This window comes from Lathyrus oleraceus, chromosome 1 (genome assembly GCF_024323335.1).
Source record: "Lathyrus oleraceus cultivar Zhongwan6 chromosome 1, CAAS_Psat_ZW6_1.0, whole genome shotgun sequence".
Lineage (NCBI taxonomy): Eukaryota > Viridiplantae > Streptophyta > Magnoliopsida > Fabales > Fabaceae > Lathyrus > Lathyrus oleraceus.
In genome coordinates, this window is record NC_066579.1 from 28,039,096 (window position 1) to 28,060,297 (window position 21,202).

The 21,202-nt window shown below is 38.5% G+C and overlaps 1 protein-coding gene across 2 annotated transcripts; it reads left to right on the top strand.

The window, feature by feature from the left end:
* The first annotated feature begins 16,705 nt into the window (after positions 1-16,705).
* On the top strand, positions 16,706-18,475 carry LOC127115394 (F-box/kelch-repeat protein At3g23880). 2 transcript variants are annotated; one of them, XM_051046955.1, is made up of 2 exons: positions 16,706-18,067; positions 18,151-18,475. In XM_051046955.1, the coding sequence occupies exon 1, from the start codon at positions 16,863-16,865 to the stop codon at positions 18,063-18,065; it is 1,203 nt and encodes a 400-aa protein (XP_050902912.1). In that variant the 5' UTR covers positions 16,706-16,862; the 3' UTR covers positions 18,066-18,067; positions 18,151-18,475. The 2 variants fall into 2 exon arrangements, with proteins under 2 accessions (XP_050902912.1, XP_050902914.1); XM_051046957.1 differs by having other exon boundaries at positions 16,706-17,338.
* The last annotated feature ends 2,727 nt before the right edge of the window (positions 18,476-21,202 follow it).

A 21,202-nucleotide genomic window follows, 5' to 3' on the forward strand; every position in this document is an offset into this window, starting at 1 on the left:
ATTCCGCAGGTAACCGTATGCATGTTGCAACAAATTTCGCAGGAAACTCCACAAGAAAACTGGAAAATGCATGGATCTTGAAGAACACTATGAACACCTTCATCTAATTTCCAGAAATTCTCAAAACGCTCCAGAAATGCACATCAAGCATATCATTCAAATTATCATTCATCATATAACAAGATTCCATAATCATTTCATGACAAAACACATAAACATGCATGGATCGAAGGAATTAAAGTTCCACATCAGAACTTAAATCACATGGTTCTTCATGGATATAGCACCAAATCGCTCGATTCAAAGTGCAGAATCATCACCATTAAGAGATCTACAAGAATATAACAATAATTTGGAGAATTAAGGAATTCGAAAAAGTGACCTCTTGATGAGCAGCTTTGAATCCACGTGTTTCCAAGGCTTGGCAATACTTAGATCTTCTTCCAGTATGCTTAGGGATGTAAAGGATGATGCATTGGAAGCTTAAACGCTCTTGAATCAAGCCAAATCCTCAACTGCCATGGAAGCTTCAAGAGATGAACATGAGTTTGTATGTAATGAATTCCTCTGTTTCCACGTCCAAAGATGCTCAATAATAGCTCAGGATGATGAATCAACCAAGGAAAAGTGATTGTGATTGAAGAAATTTGGAGAAAAAAGTGAGAGAGAATTTTGAGATTTTGAGAATTCTAGATCTAGAATTGGGAATTGTGATGAATTCTGTTATGATTAAGCATTTATAGTCCAGGTTAATCATGATTAGGAAAAGGTTTAAGCAAATGCTAATGGAATTAGTGAATTATGAGGTGTTTTGGCAAAAATGAGTTTTCACCCTATGCATGAAAATGCATGGTGAATAGTGCACGAATTTCCACTTAATTTCACTCAAAAATATGTTTTGGAACCAATGGTGATGGTCACATGTGCAAATGATGTACAAAATTTAAATTCCAATTTTTCCCTCCAAAAATGCAAGAATTATCAAATGTTCATGTGAATGTAACTCATGCCATGTAATGCAAGATTTGGAAATTATATGTCAAAACAAGAACAATGCAAAAAGAGCCACTTGATTTGGAGTTTTGGTTGAGAAGTTATGCCCATTTGAAGTTCAATGTTCACTTGGCCAAGTTTTGATCATATCTCCTTAACCACACATGAGAAATTGATGATCTTGGACTTTTTGGAAATGGAAGAGAAATATCTACAACTTTCAGGTTCAACAAAATTGCATTTGAAGCTTTCTTAATGATGTAATCTTGAGTTGAAAACCTCTCCATTTTTGGCAAATTCAAATTACAAGTCACTTTCTATTTTTGGAAAGTTTTGTCCTGACTTTAAATTCTTCAATGCTGATGTTTGAAATGTCAAATGAGACTTGTTTGAACATGAATGAAGTATTTCTAATCACTTCCCACCTCCAAATCCAACAGTTGACTTGGCAGTTGACTTTTGCAATTGATAGATGACTTGGTCCTGCACAGATGATTTTGAACCTCAATCTCTTGATGAAATGGCTCAAAAATGAAACCCTAGCTTATACAAGCTCAAAAAAACCACATGATGATCTCCATCTCAATAAAAACCTCATCTCCTTAAAAAAACCCTGATTGGTATAATGCAACTGATTAGGGTTGACCAGAGGTCAAAACCCTAATCCCAAGGAGCTTGACCAGGCATAATGAACCTCTTGGTGATGATAAGACCATGATGATGGTGATGTACAATTCCAACCAAGATAATACTCAACCTCCTTGAGGAACCAAGAAACCCTAATTGAAGCACAAACCTCAGATGATTGGTGATCAATTCAGGAAACCCTCAGGCTTGAATCTTTTAACCTCTCTATCTTCTGAGAAAGACCTAGGAGGAGAACTTGCTCATTGTTTCCATATGATATGCAAAGATGTAATGCCTAATGTCCTATATAATGAAATGCAATATGCAAAGCTAGTCCCAAAAGAGGAGGGCAAATTTTGAGGTGTTACACCAAGCTACCATGAAAATGAGTAGCTAAGTTCTTCATTTTGTCAAGGTTAGATGTAGATGATCATTAGCTTTGTGTGTAAATGGGATGATCTTCATTTGTAAACTCTTTAATGGTGAATATATGGTGAAAACTTTGTGCTTATTGAAAACTCTTTATGTTGGTTTATGATCGAGAGATGTTTACCAACTCTTTACCTAGGTTTTCATCCAATCTTGTTTGTTAGCTAGAGATAGTAATGAATGATTTTGTTCACCATAAGGTTGAACCAAAAAGTTGTCATTTTGATAGATTGTGTTAGAGTTAAACAATGGATCAAAATGGGAAAACTCACAATGTGTGTTAGAGATAAACACATTGGGAGGACTTTGTGAAATAGTTTATCATCTAAAGGAGTTTATAAGTTTTGTTGATCGAACATATACATGCAAAGTGATCGTCGAACCCTAACTTTGGCAATATTTCTCAAATATTAAAACCAAAACTTTTACCGCATTTTCTCACACTTTTATGCAAGATACCGTGACTAAAACCAAAACCCCTTTGTTACTACGAGTTAAGAATTAAAACAACTGTCGAACGGCGGAGATATCTCACAATCCCTGTGGAGACGATAACAAAAACCCGACACTTAAAATTACAATCAACAAAATGGCGCTGTTGCCGGGGATTGTGAATTGATATTGCGAGCATCGCAATAGTTGCTTAATTTTTAGCTTTCGAATTTTTGACTTGTGCTTGTAATTTGTTTGTTTTAGTGTGCAGCTTTCATTTTATGCGAGGGCAGATTCCTGTGGACGAACTTCTTTTTGATCCTGAGATCGAAAGAACCGCAAGGAGGCTGAATAGCAAAACGAGACGAAGGAGGCAACAGGCTAGACAACGACAAGAACAAGGAGAAAGTTCTTCTACCACACATCCACCACCGTTCATACCAATCATGGAACCACCACCACCGCCCATTTCCACTTCATGTGTAAACAGTCCAAGGAATACTGCTCAGTTTGCCAACCACACGGGAAGGCAAGCCGAGATGAAAACGGGAACTCTTAATTTACTATATGGAAGTCCATTCACCGGAATGGACCATGAAGATCCCTTTGCTTTTCTCACAAAATTTTACGAGATAGCATTGGCGGCCGGAGTGGATCAAGCTCAAGAGCTACCCTTGTTCAGAAGATTATTTCCCCACGCTTTGCTCGGCAAAGCAAAAGATTGGTACTTAGATCAAACACCAACCATCATGACAGACTGGAACGTGTTGGAAGAGAAGTTCATCGAAAGATTTTTCTCCCATAACCGGTTCATGGAATCCAAGACGGCCATCTCAGTGTTTTCACAAGGAACCAATGAATCATTAAATGAGGCGTGGAAAAGATTCAAATCCATGCTTTGGAAATGTAAAGGGCATGGTTTTGATGAGTTGACTCAAATCCATATTTTCAAAAATGGACTTCAACCAAATTGCAAGACGTTGTTGGATGCTACCTCGGGTGGGTCTTTATTGTCTAAAAGCGCCGAAGAAGCTACAAATATCATAAATCGAATGGCTCTAAATGATCTTCAGAGTCAAAGTAGAGGCAACTCTTTGAAGAAGCCGGGAGTGCTTGAACTTGGGACGAACGATGCCATCCTTGCCCAAAACAAACTCATCTCACAACAAGTGGAACTCTTAACGCAGCAAATAAAAGAGTTGAGAGAACCTTCAAAAGCTAAACAAATAGCTTGTTGTGAGCTTTGCAAAGGTGAGCATGACACCGGATTTTGTCCACCTCCCGGGTTCGAAGAAGTAAACTACATGGCAAACCAACGGGACTACCAACCGAGACAATAACAACAACAACCTTATCAACCACACCCTCAAAATCAACAACAATTCCAAGGGAATCAAGGGTTCCAACCTAGGAGTAACTATTACCATAACCAAGGTTATGGGGGTGGTTCTTCTAGCCGTCAAAACCCTCCCCAAAATCCTTATCAACCTCAACAACCGTCGGTCGTAACTTCAAAGTTGGAAGAGACATTGACACAATTTATGCAAATGTCAATGGCTAATCAAAAGAGCAACGACGCGGCTATAAAAAATCTCGAGACTCAAGTTAGGCAACTTGCTAAGCAACTAGCGGAACAACAACCCGGTCCTTCCTTTTCGGCGAACACGCAAACAAATCCTAAGGAGCATTGTAAGGCGATCACGACAAGAAGTGGGAGGGAGTTGATTAGTGAGAATAAAAAAAGAGATGATATTGAACAAAGAGAGGAAACGAAGAAAAATGAGGAGGAAATATTGGAGGATAATATTGATGGTGAAGTGGGGGAGTGGAGTGGGGGAGTGGAGTGAGGAAGAAGTTGAAAAGAATGAAAAGAATGGTGAAGTTGAAAAGAAAGAAAGTGTGGAAATTGAGAAAAATACGAGTGATGAAGTAATGGGGGAGGAAGTGAAAAAGAAAAGAGCGAGAAGTTCTAGAGTTGCTAAGGGAAAGGAGGTAGTGAGCGCTACTCCAATCCAAAACCTTCCTTATCCTCATGCTCCGTCCAAAAGGGAGAATGAACGGCATTACGCCCGGTTCATGGATATTTTTAAACAACTGCAAATCAACATTCCGTTTGCCAAAGCCTTGGAGCAAATGCCCAAGTATGCCAAATTCATGAAGGACATACTTACAAAAAAGCGGAGGTATACGGAACCGGAGACCATCGTCCTAGATGCGAGCTGTAGTGCAATTATTCAAAGGACGCTTCCGAAAAAAGAGGTTGATCCGGGACGAGTTACTTTGCCGGTTAAAATTGGTGATATCTATGTCGGGAAAGGACTAATTGATTTGGGGTCAAGCATTAATCTTATACCTTTGTCTATTATAAAGAGGCTTGGCAACATTGAAATTAAGTCCATCCAGATGACGTTGCAATTGACGGATAAGTCGACCACCCATCCTCATGGCGTAGCCCAAGATGTTTTGGTTAAAGTCGACAAATTCTTTTTCCCGGTCGATTTTATTGTTATTGATATGGAAGAAGATGATGATGCTCCGCTCATTCTGGGCCGATCGTTCATGAAAACCGCGCGCATGATGATAGACGTTGATGACGGTTTGATGAAGGTGAGAGTCCAAAATGAAGAAGTTACTTTCGATCTATTCGAAGCAATGAAGCATTCAAAATATAGAAGTGATAGCTTTCGCATCGATGTGATCGAAGAGGCAATTTTGGAGGTTTCTAAGCATATTCATGAGATATCTCCTATGGAGTTAGCTCTTGACGACTCATTTGAAGTTTTCACAACTGAAGAAGAGCAAGCTCTTGATGAATGCTTAAGGGAACTTGATGGTTTAAACGAGCTACATGAAGGAGAATTGCCATCCAAGGCGCAGCGGAATTTATAAATTTCTCCATTAGTGATCCTTACGAATGAGCATGATCAGTGATAGAATCGTTACCTCTTGTGGCGATTCAAACCTTTGGTGCAGATCTCTGATAATGATCGGATCCTTTGAAGCAAATCCACGGGGCGATCACGAACGTTGAATGATGACAACGTCTCTACTCAGTCCACACGAACGGATTCCTTCAATCGCAGTGCTAGCTGTTATGAATGAAGGCTTTGAGTGAGAGGAAGAGGGAAACAAAATTCCAAGTCTCTACTTGAATTTCTGTCTGAGTGGAATGGAGTGACAATGCTTCTACCCAAGGGGTTCTATTTATAGAACCACTTGTGTGGGCTTCAAGCCAAAAAGCCCACTTAAGTGCATTTTGGCCCATATCTCATAATATGCCAAAATCACTTAAGTATTTGGTACCTTACCATATTTCGTCTCCCACTTAAGTGCACCGTACCTTACGGTGTTCCTTAATTATTCTATCTCTCATCAATCCGTCCTTTGTGTGTGACCCTATAGGTTTTCGCGACGTTGGCAATTATATTAAATCACACATTTAACATAATAAACAGTGAGCGGTATCTAGCAACACATCATTGCTACCCAAGTCACGAAAATGTCATGTGATCTGACAAAACCTCCTGTGATAATAATTATGTGTATAATTACCCCTTTGCCCTTATGTCTATATTGAACACAAGGTATAGACCGTGTCACCCTTGTCCAGTTCAATATTGGGCCCATAGACATTTATCCTGTTACGCAGGATTGGCAAATTCCATCTAGGACACTCATGTCCCTCAGCATGCTTCATGGAGTATCCATCAACTGTCTTTATGGTCATCCAGTTACGGATAACGTTGGATCAGTAATAAAGCACTCAACTCTACATCTAGGATCCATAGTGGTTTCAGGTCGAAGAGTGGTATACACTATTATCACCATGAGAATAACTTATGACACTTTACATAACTTTCTATATAGTATTCTCATAGCGGGTCAATCCGGTATAAATATTACTCCTAATATTCATACCTATGTTTAAGACTTGATAACTCTTTATCCATGATCCATGAGATGTGATCATCAGTCTACAAACATAATAGTCTTAATGCTTTAATGTTATCCCACTTCACATTAAAGCTCGACTACGGATACTTTAAGAATAGTGTCCTTATGTTTAATGTGTTCTCATGATTAAGTCACACTTAATACATTAAACGGACTATCTATTCTAGGGACTTTATTAATCAACCATAATAAAGAAAATGCCTTTTATTATTAATAAATAATTCGATACAAGTACCAAAAGTATTGGCCTCTAGGGCTTACACCAACACTACAACCGTGGGAAGTTGAGGAGGAAGACTTGAAGAAGGAGGTTAATGACGAAAAAGCGCCTATTGAATTGAAAATGTTACCTTCTACTTTGAAGTATGTATTCCTAGATGAGACCGAAGCAAAGCCGGTCATCATAAGCAACCTTTTGTCAAATGATGAAGAATCCCGTTTGATCAATGTGCTAAAAAAAATCAAGAAGCCATGGGTTGGACTCTTTCCGATCTCAAAGGAATTAGTCCTTCCTATTGCATGCACAAGATCTTAATGGAAGAGGATTTTAAGCCGGTAGCTCAACCACAACGCCGCTTAAATCCTACTATGAAGGAGGTTGTTAGAAAGGAAGTTGTCAAGCTGTTGGATGCGGGAATGATTTACCCGATTTCCGATAGTCCATGGGTTAGTCCTGTGCATGTGGTTCCGAAGAAAGGTGGAATTACCGTGATCCGAAATGACAAGGATGAGTTGATCCCTACTAAAGTTGCAACGGGGTGGCGAATGTGTATTGATTATAGGCGGTTGAATACCGCAACTCGAAAAGATCATTTTCCACTCCCGTTCATGGATCAAATGCTCGAAAGACTCTCGGGGCAACAATACTATTGTTTCTTGGATGGCTATTCCGGGTATAACCAAATTGCGGTTGACCCGGCCGATCATGAAAAGACGGCTTTCACATGTCCGTTTGGAGTTTTCGCATACCGAAAAATGCCCTTTGGGTTGTGCAATGCACCAGCGACTTTCCAAAGATGTGTGCAAGCCATTTTTGCCGACCTTATTGAGAAAACAATGGAAGTCTTCATGGATGACTTCTCGGTATTTGGTGGTTCCTTTAGTCTATGCTTGACAAACTTGAAAACGGTGCTTGAAAGATGTGTGAAGACCAATCTTGTGCTTAATTGGGAGAAGTGCCACTTCATGGTGACCGAGGGGATAGTGCTTGGCCATAAAGTCTCTTCAAGAGGGCTTGAAGTTGATCGTGCTAAGGTTGAAGTGATTGAAAAGTTACCGCCTCCGGTGAATGTGAAGGGAATCCGAAGCTTTTTGGGGCACGCCGGGTTCTATCGGCGCTTTATCAAAGACTTCTCAAAGGTAGCTAAGCCTTTGAGTAATTTGCTAGCTAAAGACCAGGTATTTCTCTTAACCGATAAATGTTTGCAAGCTTTTGAAACTTTGAAAGAAAAATTGGCTACCGCTCCAATTATAGTCGCTCCAAATTGGAATTTAAATTTTGAGCTAATGTGTGATGCAAGCGACTATGCAATCGGAGCGGTATTAGGCCAAAGAAAAGAGAAAAAATTTCATGCGATACATTACGCAAGTAAAGTTCTTAATGAGGCTCAAATCAACTATGCCACCACTGAAAAAGAATTACTTGCGATAGTTTATGCGCTTGAAAAGTTTAGGTCTTATCTTATAGGGTCTAAAGTCGTAGTGTATACCGACCACTCGACGATTAAATATTTGCTCACCAAACCGGATTCGAAGCAAAGGCTCATCCGTTGGATCCTCTTGTTGCAAGAATTTGATGTTGAAATCAAAGACAAGAAAGGATCGGAAAATTTGGTGGTGGATCATTTATCTCGCTTAGTTAATGTGGAGGTTACAGCTTCAGAGAAGGAAATCCGGGAAGAGTTTTCTGATGAAAAACTTTTCAAAATTCAAGTTAGGCCGTGGTTTGCAGACTTTGCGAACCACAAGGCTAGTGGTTTTGTGCCTCCCGACCTAACTTCGAACCAAAAAAGGAAGTTTCTTTCGGATGCTAAGTATTATGTATGGGATGACCCGTACTTGTTTAAGTTGGGTAGTGATAACCTTTTAAGGAGATGCGTTACTGGCGATGAAGCGCAGAGCATCCTTTGGCATTGTCACAACTCGCCTTACGGCGGACACTATAATGGGGTGAGAACGGCCACTAAAATCCTTCAGTCAGGATTTTATTGGCCCACTATTTTCAAAGACGCACATACCCATGCACAAAGTTGTGATAGTTGCCAGAGAAGCGGTGGGATTGGTAAGAGAGACGAGATGCCTCTCCAAAACATCCAAGAGGTCGAAGTATTTGATTGTTGGGGCATCGATTTTGTGGGACCATTCCCACCCTCTTATGGTAACGAGTATATGCTTGTCGCAGTTGATTACGTTTCTAAGTGGGTTGAGGCGATCGCCTCACCTCGGGCGGATGCGAAAACGGTAATAAATTTTTTGAAGAAAAACATATTTTCCCGTTTCGGAATCCCCCGAGTGTTGATAAGTGACGGAGGGTCACACTTTTGTAATGCACCGTTGGAAAGCATTTTAAAACATTACGGTGTATCACACAGAGTGGCAACTCCGTATCACCCACAGGCTAATGGGCAAGCCGAGGTCTCTAATCGTGAGATTAAGAGAATTCTCGAAAAAACTTTGTCAAATTCGAAAAAAGAGTGGTCACAAAAATTGGATGAAGCGTTATGGGCATACCGTACCGCCTTTAAAGCTCCAATTGGGCTCACTCCTTTTCAATTGGTGTTTGGTAAAACTTGCCATTTGCCGGTCGAATTGGAGCACAAAGCCTTGTGGGATCTGAAATTTTTAAATTTTGAAAAGCATTTGGCAGGTGAGAAAAGGAAGGTGCAACTGCTTGAGTTGGAAGAGATGCACAATGCCGCATATCACTCAAGTTGGTTGTACAAAGAGAAGGTAAAAAAATATCATGACAAAAAGCTTCGAAAGAAAGAATTTGTGCCTGGACAGTTGGTCCTATTGTTCAATTCCAGGTTGAAGTTATTCCCCGGAAAGTTGAAATCAAAATGGTCCGGGCCATTTCGGGTCAAAGAAGTGAAGGAGTACGGAGCTATTGTCATTGAGGACATGGAAAAGAAGGAGAGTTGGACCGTTAATGGCCAACGTTTGAAGGTTTATCTTGGCGGTCATGTGGATCGCGAGAGCTGTGCTATTCCTTTGGATGCTCCTCTGTGAGCATCGCACCGTCGAGCTTATCTGACGTTAAACAAGCGCTTGTTGGGAGGCACCCCAACATTGTAAGTATTTACAGTTTTTCTGTGGTGTCATATTGAGATTCCAATTGTTAAAACCTTGCTGAATGTACCAGGAATGCTGTTTTTGAAAAGGCAAATGTTGTCATGCTTGCTTGATGCTTGCTAGGCGACGCAGTAGCGAGCGGATTCGCTAGCTGCTCGCTAGGCGAAGCAGCAGCGAGCGCTGCGTGGCAGCACTCATTTAATTATCAGCAGGTCACTCTTTTGGGCCCAAATGCACTTTTCTTTTTACAACTCTGAACTGAAGCACTAACACAACTCTCACAAACACTCTCTCACTTTTCATCTCACTCACAAACAACTCTCACAAACACTCAAACCCTAAACTGAAGCATTGCAAACCTCATTGCACTTCAAATTCAATCAATCTCTTTCACTAAGGTTTGCCCTAATTCCATTTCTTTATGTTTGAACTTTGTAAATTTCTGATTTGCATGTCATTTAGGGTGAATTTGGGGGAATGGTATATTAGGTTTTGCATGTGGGTGTAGATTTGCATGTACATTATAACGATGCTTTTCTTGATAGATCATTTTGTTCTGAAATAGACACCATGAGAACTTGGGTTTTGCCAAAATTTCACTGTAAACATTGCAGAACCCAAAAACCCGTAAGATTCGCTAGCAACTCGCTAGGCGAATCAGTGGCGAGCTTTCGCTGCCACTACGCTAGGCGAACCTGTAGCGAAGCTTCGCTAGGTTCTCGCTAGGCGAAGCAGCAGCGAGCATGACAGTAGTTGGAATTCTGGTTTTGCTTTCTAATCTGTTTTGTGTTTGTGTTGTTTCCTCTCTATGTCTGTGCAGATGGAATCCAGATCCGGAGCTTCGAAAAAGAGAAAGGGAGGGAACACTTCCCGTCCCGTACCAATACAATTCGACACCGACAAATTTGTCGGGCCAAAGCAAGCCGCAAGATATATTGCTTTGGAAAAGCGAAAGATTTTGCCGGAAAAGAGATTTTTAATCAACCCTGAAGGCACGAACTGAACATTCGTCGGGTTGATTAACAACAAAAAGTGGGATCGGTTAATATCCCCCCTGGAGCATTACGATATCGCAACAGTGCGTGAGTTCTACGCGAACGCACTGCTGAACGATAACGAGCCATTCACATGGACGTCTAGAGTGTCCGGCCGTCCTGTTGCGTTCGATCGGGATGCAATTAACCGTGTCCTGGGTGAACCGCTCCATCTGGGAGCCGAGGAGAGAGACACCTACCACCAAGATTTAAGGCTTCACCGGGGTACTGATGCGATCTCTGCTGCCCTGCTTCTGAGAGGGAAATCAGTTGAGCTGAACCCATCTGGGGTTCCCATGAGATACCATAGGGAGGACATGACTCCCTTGGCTCAACTGATTCTTTTGTTGGTTCTTACAAACATCGCACCCAAGTCTCATACTTCTACCATGCCGATCCCAGTGGCACACTTGGTACACAACATCCTCACGAACGTCCAGATTGATGTGGCGAGGATTATTGCTTTTGAGCTGAAGTCCGTGATTGAAAGCGGGCTAAAGTCGGGGGCACGAGTGAATTGTCCCCTGGCTTTCCCTTGCCTAATCATGGCTTTGTGCCTGCAAGCGAGGGTGAGGCTACCCTCTAGGGGTCAAGTAAGGATCCCGCCACCCATTGATGACCGGTACGTGGCCAAGTATTGCAAACCGAAGAATATAAGAAGTAGTTCAGCTGCTGAGGTTACCGGGGCTTCTGATGGTCCTGGTACTTCTACTCTAGGATCCGATCCTTTCCAGCAGGCTGTCTGCAACTACAACTGAGACTGGATGGCGGCAACTCAGCGCGCCATGCTCGATATGCACGATTCTATGCAGCTGTTACAGCTGCAGATGCGCGACCCCTCCGGAGAGCATTCTATGATGACACGTGAGCAGTTTCTGCAGCACGCGAGCTGGCCTGTGGACATGCCTGTGTTTGGAGAGGGGGCGGGTGCTGGTGCTGCTGCTGCTGCTGCTGATGATGATGATGATGAGGCTACCGGTTCTGAAGCCGGTACTGATGAGGGTTATGAGTCCGTGGAGGGCTAAGTTATTTTATTTTTCATATTATGTTTTATTTCTATTGTATTTTCAGACTTGTGTATTTTGATGTTGGTTATGTACTTTTGGGGTGTTTTGTCCCCCATGAACAATTTTAATTTTTGAAGTAATGTATTATTTATGTTTTAAATTTCTTTTGTTTTAATAAAATTTTGGTTGGTTGAGTGTCAAACCTTCTAGATTGGTTGCTCCTCAAAGAAGTATCCAATGAAGGTGCATCCGAGCTTGGATGGCAATGATAAAAATAAACAAGTGAATAATGCTAAGGTACATGGTTACCTCCGGCTATAATTTTAGAATGCATTAAGAACTTTACTCTTTTTTGTAATTGAATATTGTATTTTTGCAACACAATTGAATGAATGTTTCATCTAGGACTTAAAACCACAAATTGTGAGGAAACCTCCATTGTACACTTAAATGCTGGATTCTAATAAGCTTTGTTGATTCATTTGATTCATGCTTTGTCTTTTATTATTGTGAATATGTGGAAGCAATTAGAAATGATCAAGGCACTTGTTTTCTATCGAGCACAACCAGTTCCAAATACAACTTACCTGTGAGCAGAGAGAGTATTCGTTAACCCCTTTGAGCTTAAACAGTTGAATCTCAGCTTGAAATAAAGCGAGATTTCAAAAATCTTTTTTTTCACAACCCGGAAAATTTTGATAATTGTTCTTTTGCCGTAAAAAGTCAAGAGCATTCACTTAGGGTGAGTAAGAAATAAGTTGGGGAGAACGAAAATGAGAATCGGTAAGTGCCACAACTCTTGAAAAACCGAGCAAGCATAAAAATATATATATATATATATATATATATATATATATATATATATATATATATATATATATATATATATATATATATATATATATATATATATATATATATATATATATATATATATATATATATATATAGAAAAGAGAAACATCTGTTTTGTAAATATGATGTGAAAGAAAAGAAAAAATAGAGAAAATGAAAATGAATGCTTGCTTGGAAGAAAAATAGTGAAAAACAAAAATTGAGTGGTGAAATAAGAGTTGTAAAGGTTTCAAATGAGAAATAAATGGAACGAAGTTGAGATGTGTGAATAATGTACAGTGAATGTCTCTTTTGCATCGGCAATTTCGTTTTCAATGGCCTTAGAAATGACCCTTGTTTGTTAACCTAACCAAGCTTCAACCGAAAAGTCCTTAGTGATCTTCGTGCTTCCACATTACCATTTATAATTGTTAGACATTGTATGAATTGAATTGATTTCTTCATTGTTTATTGGAGAGTGAGATTATTCTCGCGGTTGCAAACGCGTAATTTCTTCAATCCTTATTCGAAGAGGAGAGATAGGGTGATTCATTCAAGATAATATTGTTGTAGATAGATACATATTTCGCATTGCTACTAAGTTTTAGTTCTTGTGTATTATTTTATTCTAACCGTTGGAAATTTGTATCTGCTGATTCGCTTGTGTTTGAGCCGTTTTATCCGATTTCGGAGAAACCTTTTTCTTAATGCAAATCCCCTTGTCCTTCAAGAGGCATACTTTGCTTGAGGACAAGCAAGAATCTAGTTGGGGAGAGTTGTTAGATACCCAAAAGTGCTTATTTGAGCTATCAAATATGGGCATCTTTCACTCCATTTCCTTGCTAAAGTGTTCGAAACCACCTTTGTTTTTGATGAATTGCAATACAATGATACGCGATCTTGGTACCTTTGATTTGTGTGTTATTGTGCAGGAATTAGGCATGAAATAATAGAAAATGAAGGCACAAGAAAATGGCAAGGGACCAAGAAAAAGAATGCATTCATCAGCTTGCTCGCTAGGCGAGGGCTGTGGCGAAGAGCTCGCTAGGCGAGCTCCCCAGCGAAGAGCTCCAGTATTTAACAGTAGCAAACATCAACAAACTCGCTAGGCGAGCTGCCAGCGAAGGGTGTAGCGAACACGTCCAGACTTGTCCAAGAGCGCAGCCAACACTCACTCGCTAGGCGAGCCATTAGCGAGCCCCCAGCGAGCAATTACAGTAGCAAAACCTCCTAAGCTCGCTTGAGCGAAGGGTGAAGCGTGTGCTTCGCCTAGCGAAGGTTTTGTTCGCCTAGCGAACATGCCAATCTGGCAAAGGTCATTTCTTTGGGCGCAGGTGCCACAGGTGCCTCATTTTGGGGCTCGCTAGGCGAGCCATTCTGCTCGCCTAGCGAGCATGACAGCTCAGTAGCAGCTCTATAAGTAGCAAGGGCTACTTTTTGGAGTCATACTTTTACACCTCCATACTTTTGTACTTTTTAGATATTTTCCAGCATTGCTCTAGAGATCTTTTGTGACCTAGAAATCATTTCTCTTCATCTCTTAACAATCTTTCACAAAAAGAAGGTGGATTCCCATCCAATCTCGATTATTCGACTCGGATGTTGATCAACCTTCTTCCGAAACTTGTTGACCAAGCTACCATGAAAATGAGTAGCTAAGTTCTTCGTTTTGTCAAGGTTAGATGTAGATGATCATTAGCTTTGTGTGTAAATGGGATGATCTTCATTTGTAAACTCTTTAATGGTGAATATATGGTGAAAACTTTGTTCTTATTGAAAACTCTTTGTGTTGGTTTATGATCGAGAGATGTTTACCAACTCTTTACCTAGGTTTTCATCCAATCTTGTTTGTTAGCTAGAGATAGTAATGAATGATTTTGTTCACCATAAGGTTGAACCAAAAAGTTGTCATTTTGATAGATTGTGTTAGAGATAAACAATGGATCAAAATGGGAAAACTCACAATGTGTGTTAGAGATAAACACATTGGGAGGACTTTGTGAAATAGTTTATCATCTAAAGGAGTTTATAAGTTTTGTTGATCGAACATATACATGCAAAGTGATCGTCGAACCCTAACTTTGGCAATATTTCTCAAATATTAAAACCAAAACTTTTACCGCATTTTCTCACACTTTTATGCAAGATACCGTGACTAAAACCAAAACCCCTTTGTTACTACGAGTTAAGAATTAAAACAACTGTCGAACGGCGGCGATATCTCACAATCCCTGTGGAGACGATAACAAAAACCCGACACTTAAAATTACAATCAACAAATATCGAAATTTTCATCACTATGAGGAACGTATTTTCCTTGGAGAACAAGTAGTCATCTCCTCGATAAGTACAAAGGGTCTGTCACATAAAAGACTTGTTTTGCTTGAGTAGCCATGATGAATGATTCAGTCATATAAGTTGCCTTGCTAAGGTCAACCCATGTGAATCCTAACTCATCAGTTTGTATACTATTATTATTGAGAATCCACTTGCATTTAAATAAAGGCACTTTGAAAGTAACATAATCAATTTCCAAAATCTCCTTAGTGACACCATATAACGCTTTGAATAGCCATATGTATCGAGCGTCAATATACATATGAGACTTATTTTCAAAGAGAGTACATGCTACTAGATGTAGCATGTACACCCTAGCGACAACCCCTTACATTTGTGCCTCTACAAGCTCGTCGTACCTATCCCGAAGCCAAGACATCCGGAGGTGAACTCCCCTATTAAAATCAAACTCCTTTAACACGGCCACCTCAATAACTCCCAAATCCCAGACAACCACCATACATGCAAGGTTTTGGCTAATACCAGGAGCCATGAAGAATCTATCGACGATGGGGAGATGGAACAATGAGGATACATCATCCAGAGCGATAGTCATCTCCCCAAATGGAAGATGTCTTCTTATGCCATCGCTCAACAAAAGCAGTAAGAAGTAAAGCGTCGAGCATGGTGAGTGAGTAGCCGGTAAATGAGAGGATACCAAAATCATGTACAGTTTGCCTGACATGCTCAAGCATCGGAGTCTTAGGGAAGTTCTTCATCTCGACCCGTGGGATGTCACATTCAGTGGGAGACAGTCCTATAACAACCAAATTAAAAAAAATTATCAGTTAGCTTTCAACATATCATGGAACAATAATAAATAAATTAAAGTTAAACATAAAATATATATACCTCTCCCTGCCATAATCGGTATGCCACATGGTCAACATACTCGGTAAGCATGGATCAGTCAATGGGTCCTCCTGAGAACTCTCCATTAGTGTGCACAAACAGCTCCGTCGAAGCAAGAGTTGTAACATTTGTATCAGCAATAGCAGAAGGGACTGAATCTATGGCAGCCACCTCATCAGCAATAGGATCATCTGGCTGGACCACCTCATCCGCAACAAGGGCATTTGACTGGACCACCTCATCAACAACATGTATCATATCTGTCTCGGCCGTTGGGTCATGAACAACCTGAACTTGCATCTCCTGAGCATGAACAACGTCAACATCATCTCTAGGTTACTCGTCTAATCTCACCGCTCGACATCGGGTGCTACAGGTGCGCGAAACCGCCCCTGCTCAGTCAACCGTTTCCAGTGTGAATCGGTTGGAACGACTCATTTAGTCCGTAATTGAAAAAACTCCACCTCAACAGCCATAATCTGGACTGTCGCTCTATCTGTGGCCCTGCCTGCAATAATGTTGTTCTTTCCCCTGTATTTCATTGAAAAAACAAAACAAAAACATAATATCAGTTAACTGTTGACAATTTTGAAATTTTCCATATATCATCGGAAATTCTAAAATTTTCTTAAAAAATCCAAAAAAATTGAATTGTCAAAAATTCAAAATTTTTTGATTAAATGTTATAAAAAAAACAAGAATTTTAAAATTTCTGAAAAAAAATTCATAAAAATACCGGAATTTTAGAAACTAAATTCAAAGGATTCTCATTAAAAATAATTGAAATTTCTTAAAAAAACTTAGTATTTTAAAAGTTTCTAATAGAGGATTTGAGGTACCTCCCACTCCCCCTATATTGGAGGAGTGTTAATTTTATAAAACAAAGAAACAAAAAAAAAACGTAACCCGTAATCCTCTCCATTCTTTTGAATATCAAAGATTTTGTTTGTTGCTTTTGTTTGTTGCTAAAATTATTTTAAAATTTTCGATATAATAGATACTAGTAATAGATAGATCCCTAATTGTGTTTTCTCTAATCAACTCCCCTGGTCATAACTTCCCCGAAGCTCCGATGATGTTTAACTCTCCCGATAATGCACGTCCTAAAATCAACTCGCCGTCGCCAGTAACCGCCGTACCGGACGAACTCATCGCGGAGGTCCTATCATTGCTTAAAGTGAAATCTCTGTTACGACTCAAATGTGTGAGCAAGTCCTGGAACAAGCTCATCTCTGATCCCTTCTTCGTCAAAATCCACTTCCATAAATCTTCACTAAACACAGATCTTACTTTATTTTCTGCGCACCATACAGGTAAATCCACATATACGCAACTCACCGTCTACCCGGTACATACTTTACTTGAAAACAACTCCACCACCTCCATCGTTACCGTTATCCGTAGATTCTTCAGCAACGAATATCATCAGGTTGTTGGTTCCTGCAATGGATTATGCTGCTTGATGGAAGAGTATTCCAACACTGAGTTTCGAGAATTCTCTTTTCGTTTGTGTAACCCAGCCACAAAGTCATTGTCTCATAAACTAGGGTATTTTCGCATTCAACCTAATAATCCCAATTCTCTTTTCAAATTCTCATTTGGTTATGATAATTTAACCGCCAAATATAAGGTAGTGGCTTTCAGTCCCAACGAGGTCAGAGTTTTCACTTTGGGTGATAATAATGTTTGGAGAAATATTCCAAATTTTCCTATATATCCTTTTAATTTAATTCGTTCAGGTCAGGATGGTGGTCTCTACGTGAGTAATTGTCTTATTTGGTTTGCCGATCGAACTAGACTTTTTAATGGCCATTCGGCGTATCTTGATCTTGAACAATTTGTGATTATCTCCCTCAATTTGGGGGCGGAGACATACGCAGAGCTGTTGCCCCCTCAGGATTTTGATGGAGAGTTTCTATATTTACCAAACGTTTGTTTGTTGATGGAATGTCTTTGTTTTTCTCACCATTCAAATGGGAATAATATTGTTATATGGCAGATGAGAGATTTTGGAGTTCAAGAGTCTTGGACTAAATTGTTTAACTTTAGTTATCCAGATTTTTTTCAGGACCCCATCTCTTACTTGGGATGTTGTGGCGAGTTGTGGCCATTATATGTTCTTGAGAATGGTAATATTTTGATATTGGCAAATGGTGAAGGACAAGTAATTCGCTATAATAGGAGAGACAATAGAATAGATCCAATTAGAATTTCCAATACAAGATCTTGGTTTTATGTCCACCGTTATGTTGAAAGCTTGGTTTCGATTTGTTAAAAGTAACTTCCTCTTATCTATTGGCTATATAATAGACTCACACCAATTTGTTTTATTTATTTATTCAAACTTGTATTAATTTCAGGTTTGTTGAAGCACAATGGAATGGTTGGTTGCTATTGTCTTCATTTTGCTTTCAACTTGGATCTTTAGCTGTTCAAATCAACTTTTGTCATTCGAAGCCATTGACTCTTTTGAGGCGACATACATGGGATTCAATTTTTGTATTGTTAAAATTGATTAAGTATTGAAGATTGACAGTCATACTTGATTATTTATCACGTCGTACTTTATCTATTTAATAGAAAAATTCTATTTTATAACTACCGTGTTTGCTACTTGTAAATGGATACAATATCTATACTCTTGTTATCGTTCTGATATGTCAAAACATCGTTATGATTTTTTTTTATGTTTGTGTGCACATGTTGCTTCTAAATACGTATTCTCTCAATTCCAATCATTAAAATAAAATCTATGATCAACAAAAGAATATGATTATAACAATCTTATAGTATGAAAAAGATCGACTGTATTGATGTTTTGCAAAATGTATATATGGTAGCATGAGAGAAAATAGGATCTGAAAACTGTACATGACATGTTATAAACCTCTTCTTATGTATTGCTGGAAAATATGAAGAAGGAACCAACAAAGATGCTATACTGATATACATTGGTGATAACAAAAATCTAGTAAGTCCTTAGGTAGTTACTTAGATATTAGAGCACTGCTCCATTCTTCAAATAGTTATTTATCTTGTAGAAGATATCCAGGTTTATTTGATGAGTTTGTCATTGTTAAGAAAATTGAAAAGGCCATACAACCATTCTCTTTAACCTTCATTCTTTTATTTGAGGAAATTCATCTAATTCCTACCATTTTATATGGGGTCCATTTCTAAAATGTTAAGGATTTATCTGAAATTCCCCTACTAACAGAAAAAAGAAAGTGTTAGAGAGAGTATTTCTTAACACTCATATACAAGTTGAGACTTGAACTTTTCACCATAAATATTTCAAATAATTCATAGTCTATCACCATAAATGACACAACTAAGAAAGTTAATCCTGACTATGAAGAGGGGATTGTTAGTATTAGGGGTGAGAATAGGTCCGATCAACTAATAGGGATCTAAGACCTAACTTATACAAGTTCAGGTCAGACTAGACTTTTTTTAAATAGAATAGACCTAAACTTTTTTATAAGACTATTTAGTTAAAAAGGTTAGGTCTCCGACAATAAAAAAAGGTCCTTTATACCTATTAAACTTATTTATTTAAATAAATATGAATACAATTTTTATTATTATTTTATTGTATATTGTACTTTGAATTAAAATAAAAAAATAAGACTTAGTTATCTTGAAGAAACTATACTAATAAGTTGAAAAATACCATATGAATAATGTCATGAGTTGTTTTCATAAATTTTCATAAACAAATTGTCTCACAAAATTTATACTACTAGGTAAGCTCAGGTAAGTCAATGCAAAAAAACTTTTAGTATCATTGATCTTTTAGTTGTTTAGTCTATATAAACATGAATGAAATTTCTTATTTACATATGTTAAAATAAAACAGGCTTTTAAGTAGGCTAATAGACCAATTAGATTTTCGAAAAGGTCAGACTTAGGTCTAAAAGTAAGCCAATGACATACTATAAATCAGACTTAGGCTTAGCAGATTAGGCATAGGTTTGACAAAATCTACCTCGGCCTAATCTATTCTCACCCGTAATTACTAATGATCAAGCTCTCCTAGAGTGGCTACGAAAACGCAATGGTCATTAATATTGCAACACACATTGTTAAACATCTAAGAAAATTTGGGTTGAAGCTAATGTTGGGGGAAAATATGGAGTCAAATAATTTAGAGGGAGTTGAATAAACTGTTTTCAAAAAGATCAATTTTAAAAAATATTTGCTTTTCAAAATCAGAGTTTAATAAAATATTTAACGCAACATAAAAAATACCATAGATGTGATTGAATTGATTATAAATAACACACGGTAATCAGAAAATAAAATGTGAACAAGATAAAATTTAATTCCATGTAACAAAATTTACATTTTACCATAACTACCTTTTGTGTTTGTCCCCACAATAAATTTTTCAGAAAAGTCTACTGAATTCATATTTTGTTGGGAGATCAAACTCATTGATGTCAATCTCTGCATCATAAAACAACAACAACACACAACACATAATTTTAAAACCACACAATATAGCAACAACAAACAACACATAATTTCAAAAGCACAAAGTACAAGAACACCACACAACACATAATTTTAAAACCAAAAAATATATCAGCAACATGCAACACATAATTTTAAAACCATAAAGTACAACATCAACATACAGCACCTAATTTTAAAACTACTATTAACAACAACACACAACATATACTTTTAAACAGACAAACTAATGAGTGTTCCAAAACTAAACATATACATACCGCAATCACAAAAATTATGTTTTTAATGTTGGTTTAGTGGAGAAGATGAAGTTTCTTGCTTCGTTCATTGATGGAAGATGACATTTAGAAACATAAAATGAAGTTTGTTAAGGCGTGTTTGTTTGTTTTGTTATGGAAAATGCAAAAGTGAAGAAAAATTTCTTCTCTCATCTATAAAGTGCTCAACTCCAATTTTCTAATAAATGTGGGACTTCCCCATACTTTTTTCTCATCACTTCCAACTCACACTTGTTTTTCTCAACACTCCCATTTAAGTGTGAGTCTATCCACGGTGCTCCACATCATGCAGAATCTCTTTCATCCACATACACACCGGTACCTCCATTGACACTTTTTCAAAGAGACATGTCTCCTACCCATCACCATGTGGGGAGGATTTTTGGTACAAGTAAGTCGGTCCTTCACTCAACCAAACTCTGATACCACAGTTGTGTCATCAATTTGGGGGTTCAACACGAAGAAGCCTGAGAAGGAGAAAAACAAGGAAAAGAAGGTAGACAAGAAGTTAATTGCTCTTGTGCTTCTAGCTCTAAGTCCTCTACTATAGCATAAAATGATAGTGGAACTAGTGATGGGGAGTGTTCAGATGATGAAGAAATAAGGTTGTTTGTTAGAAGGTACCAGAAGTATATTAAGAGAAATGGAGTGAATCATT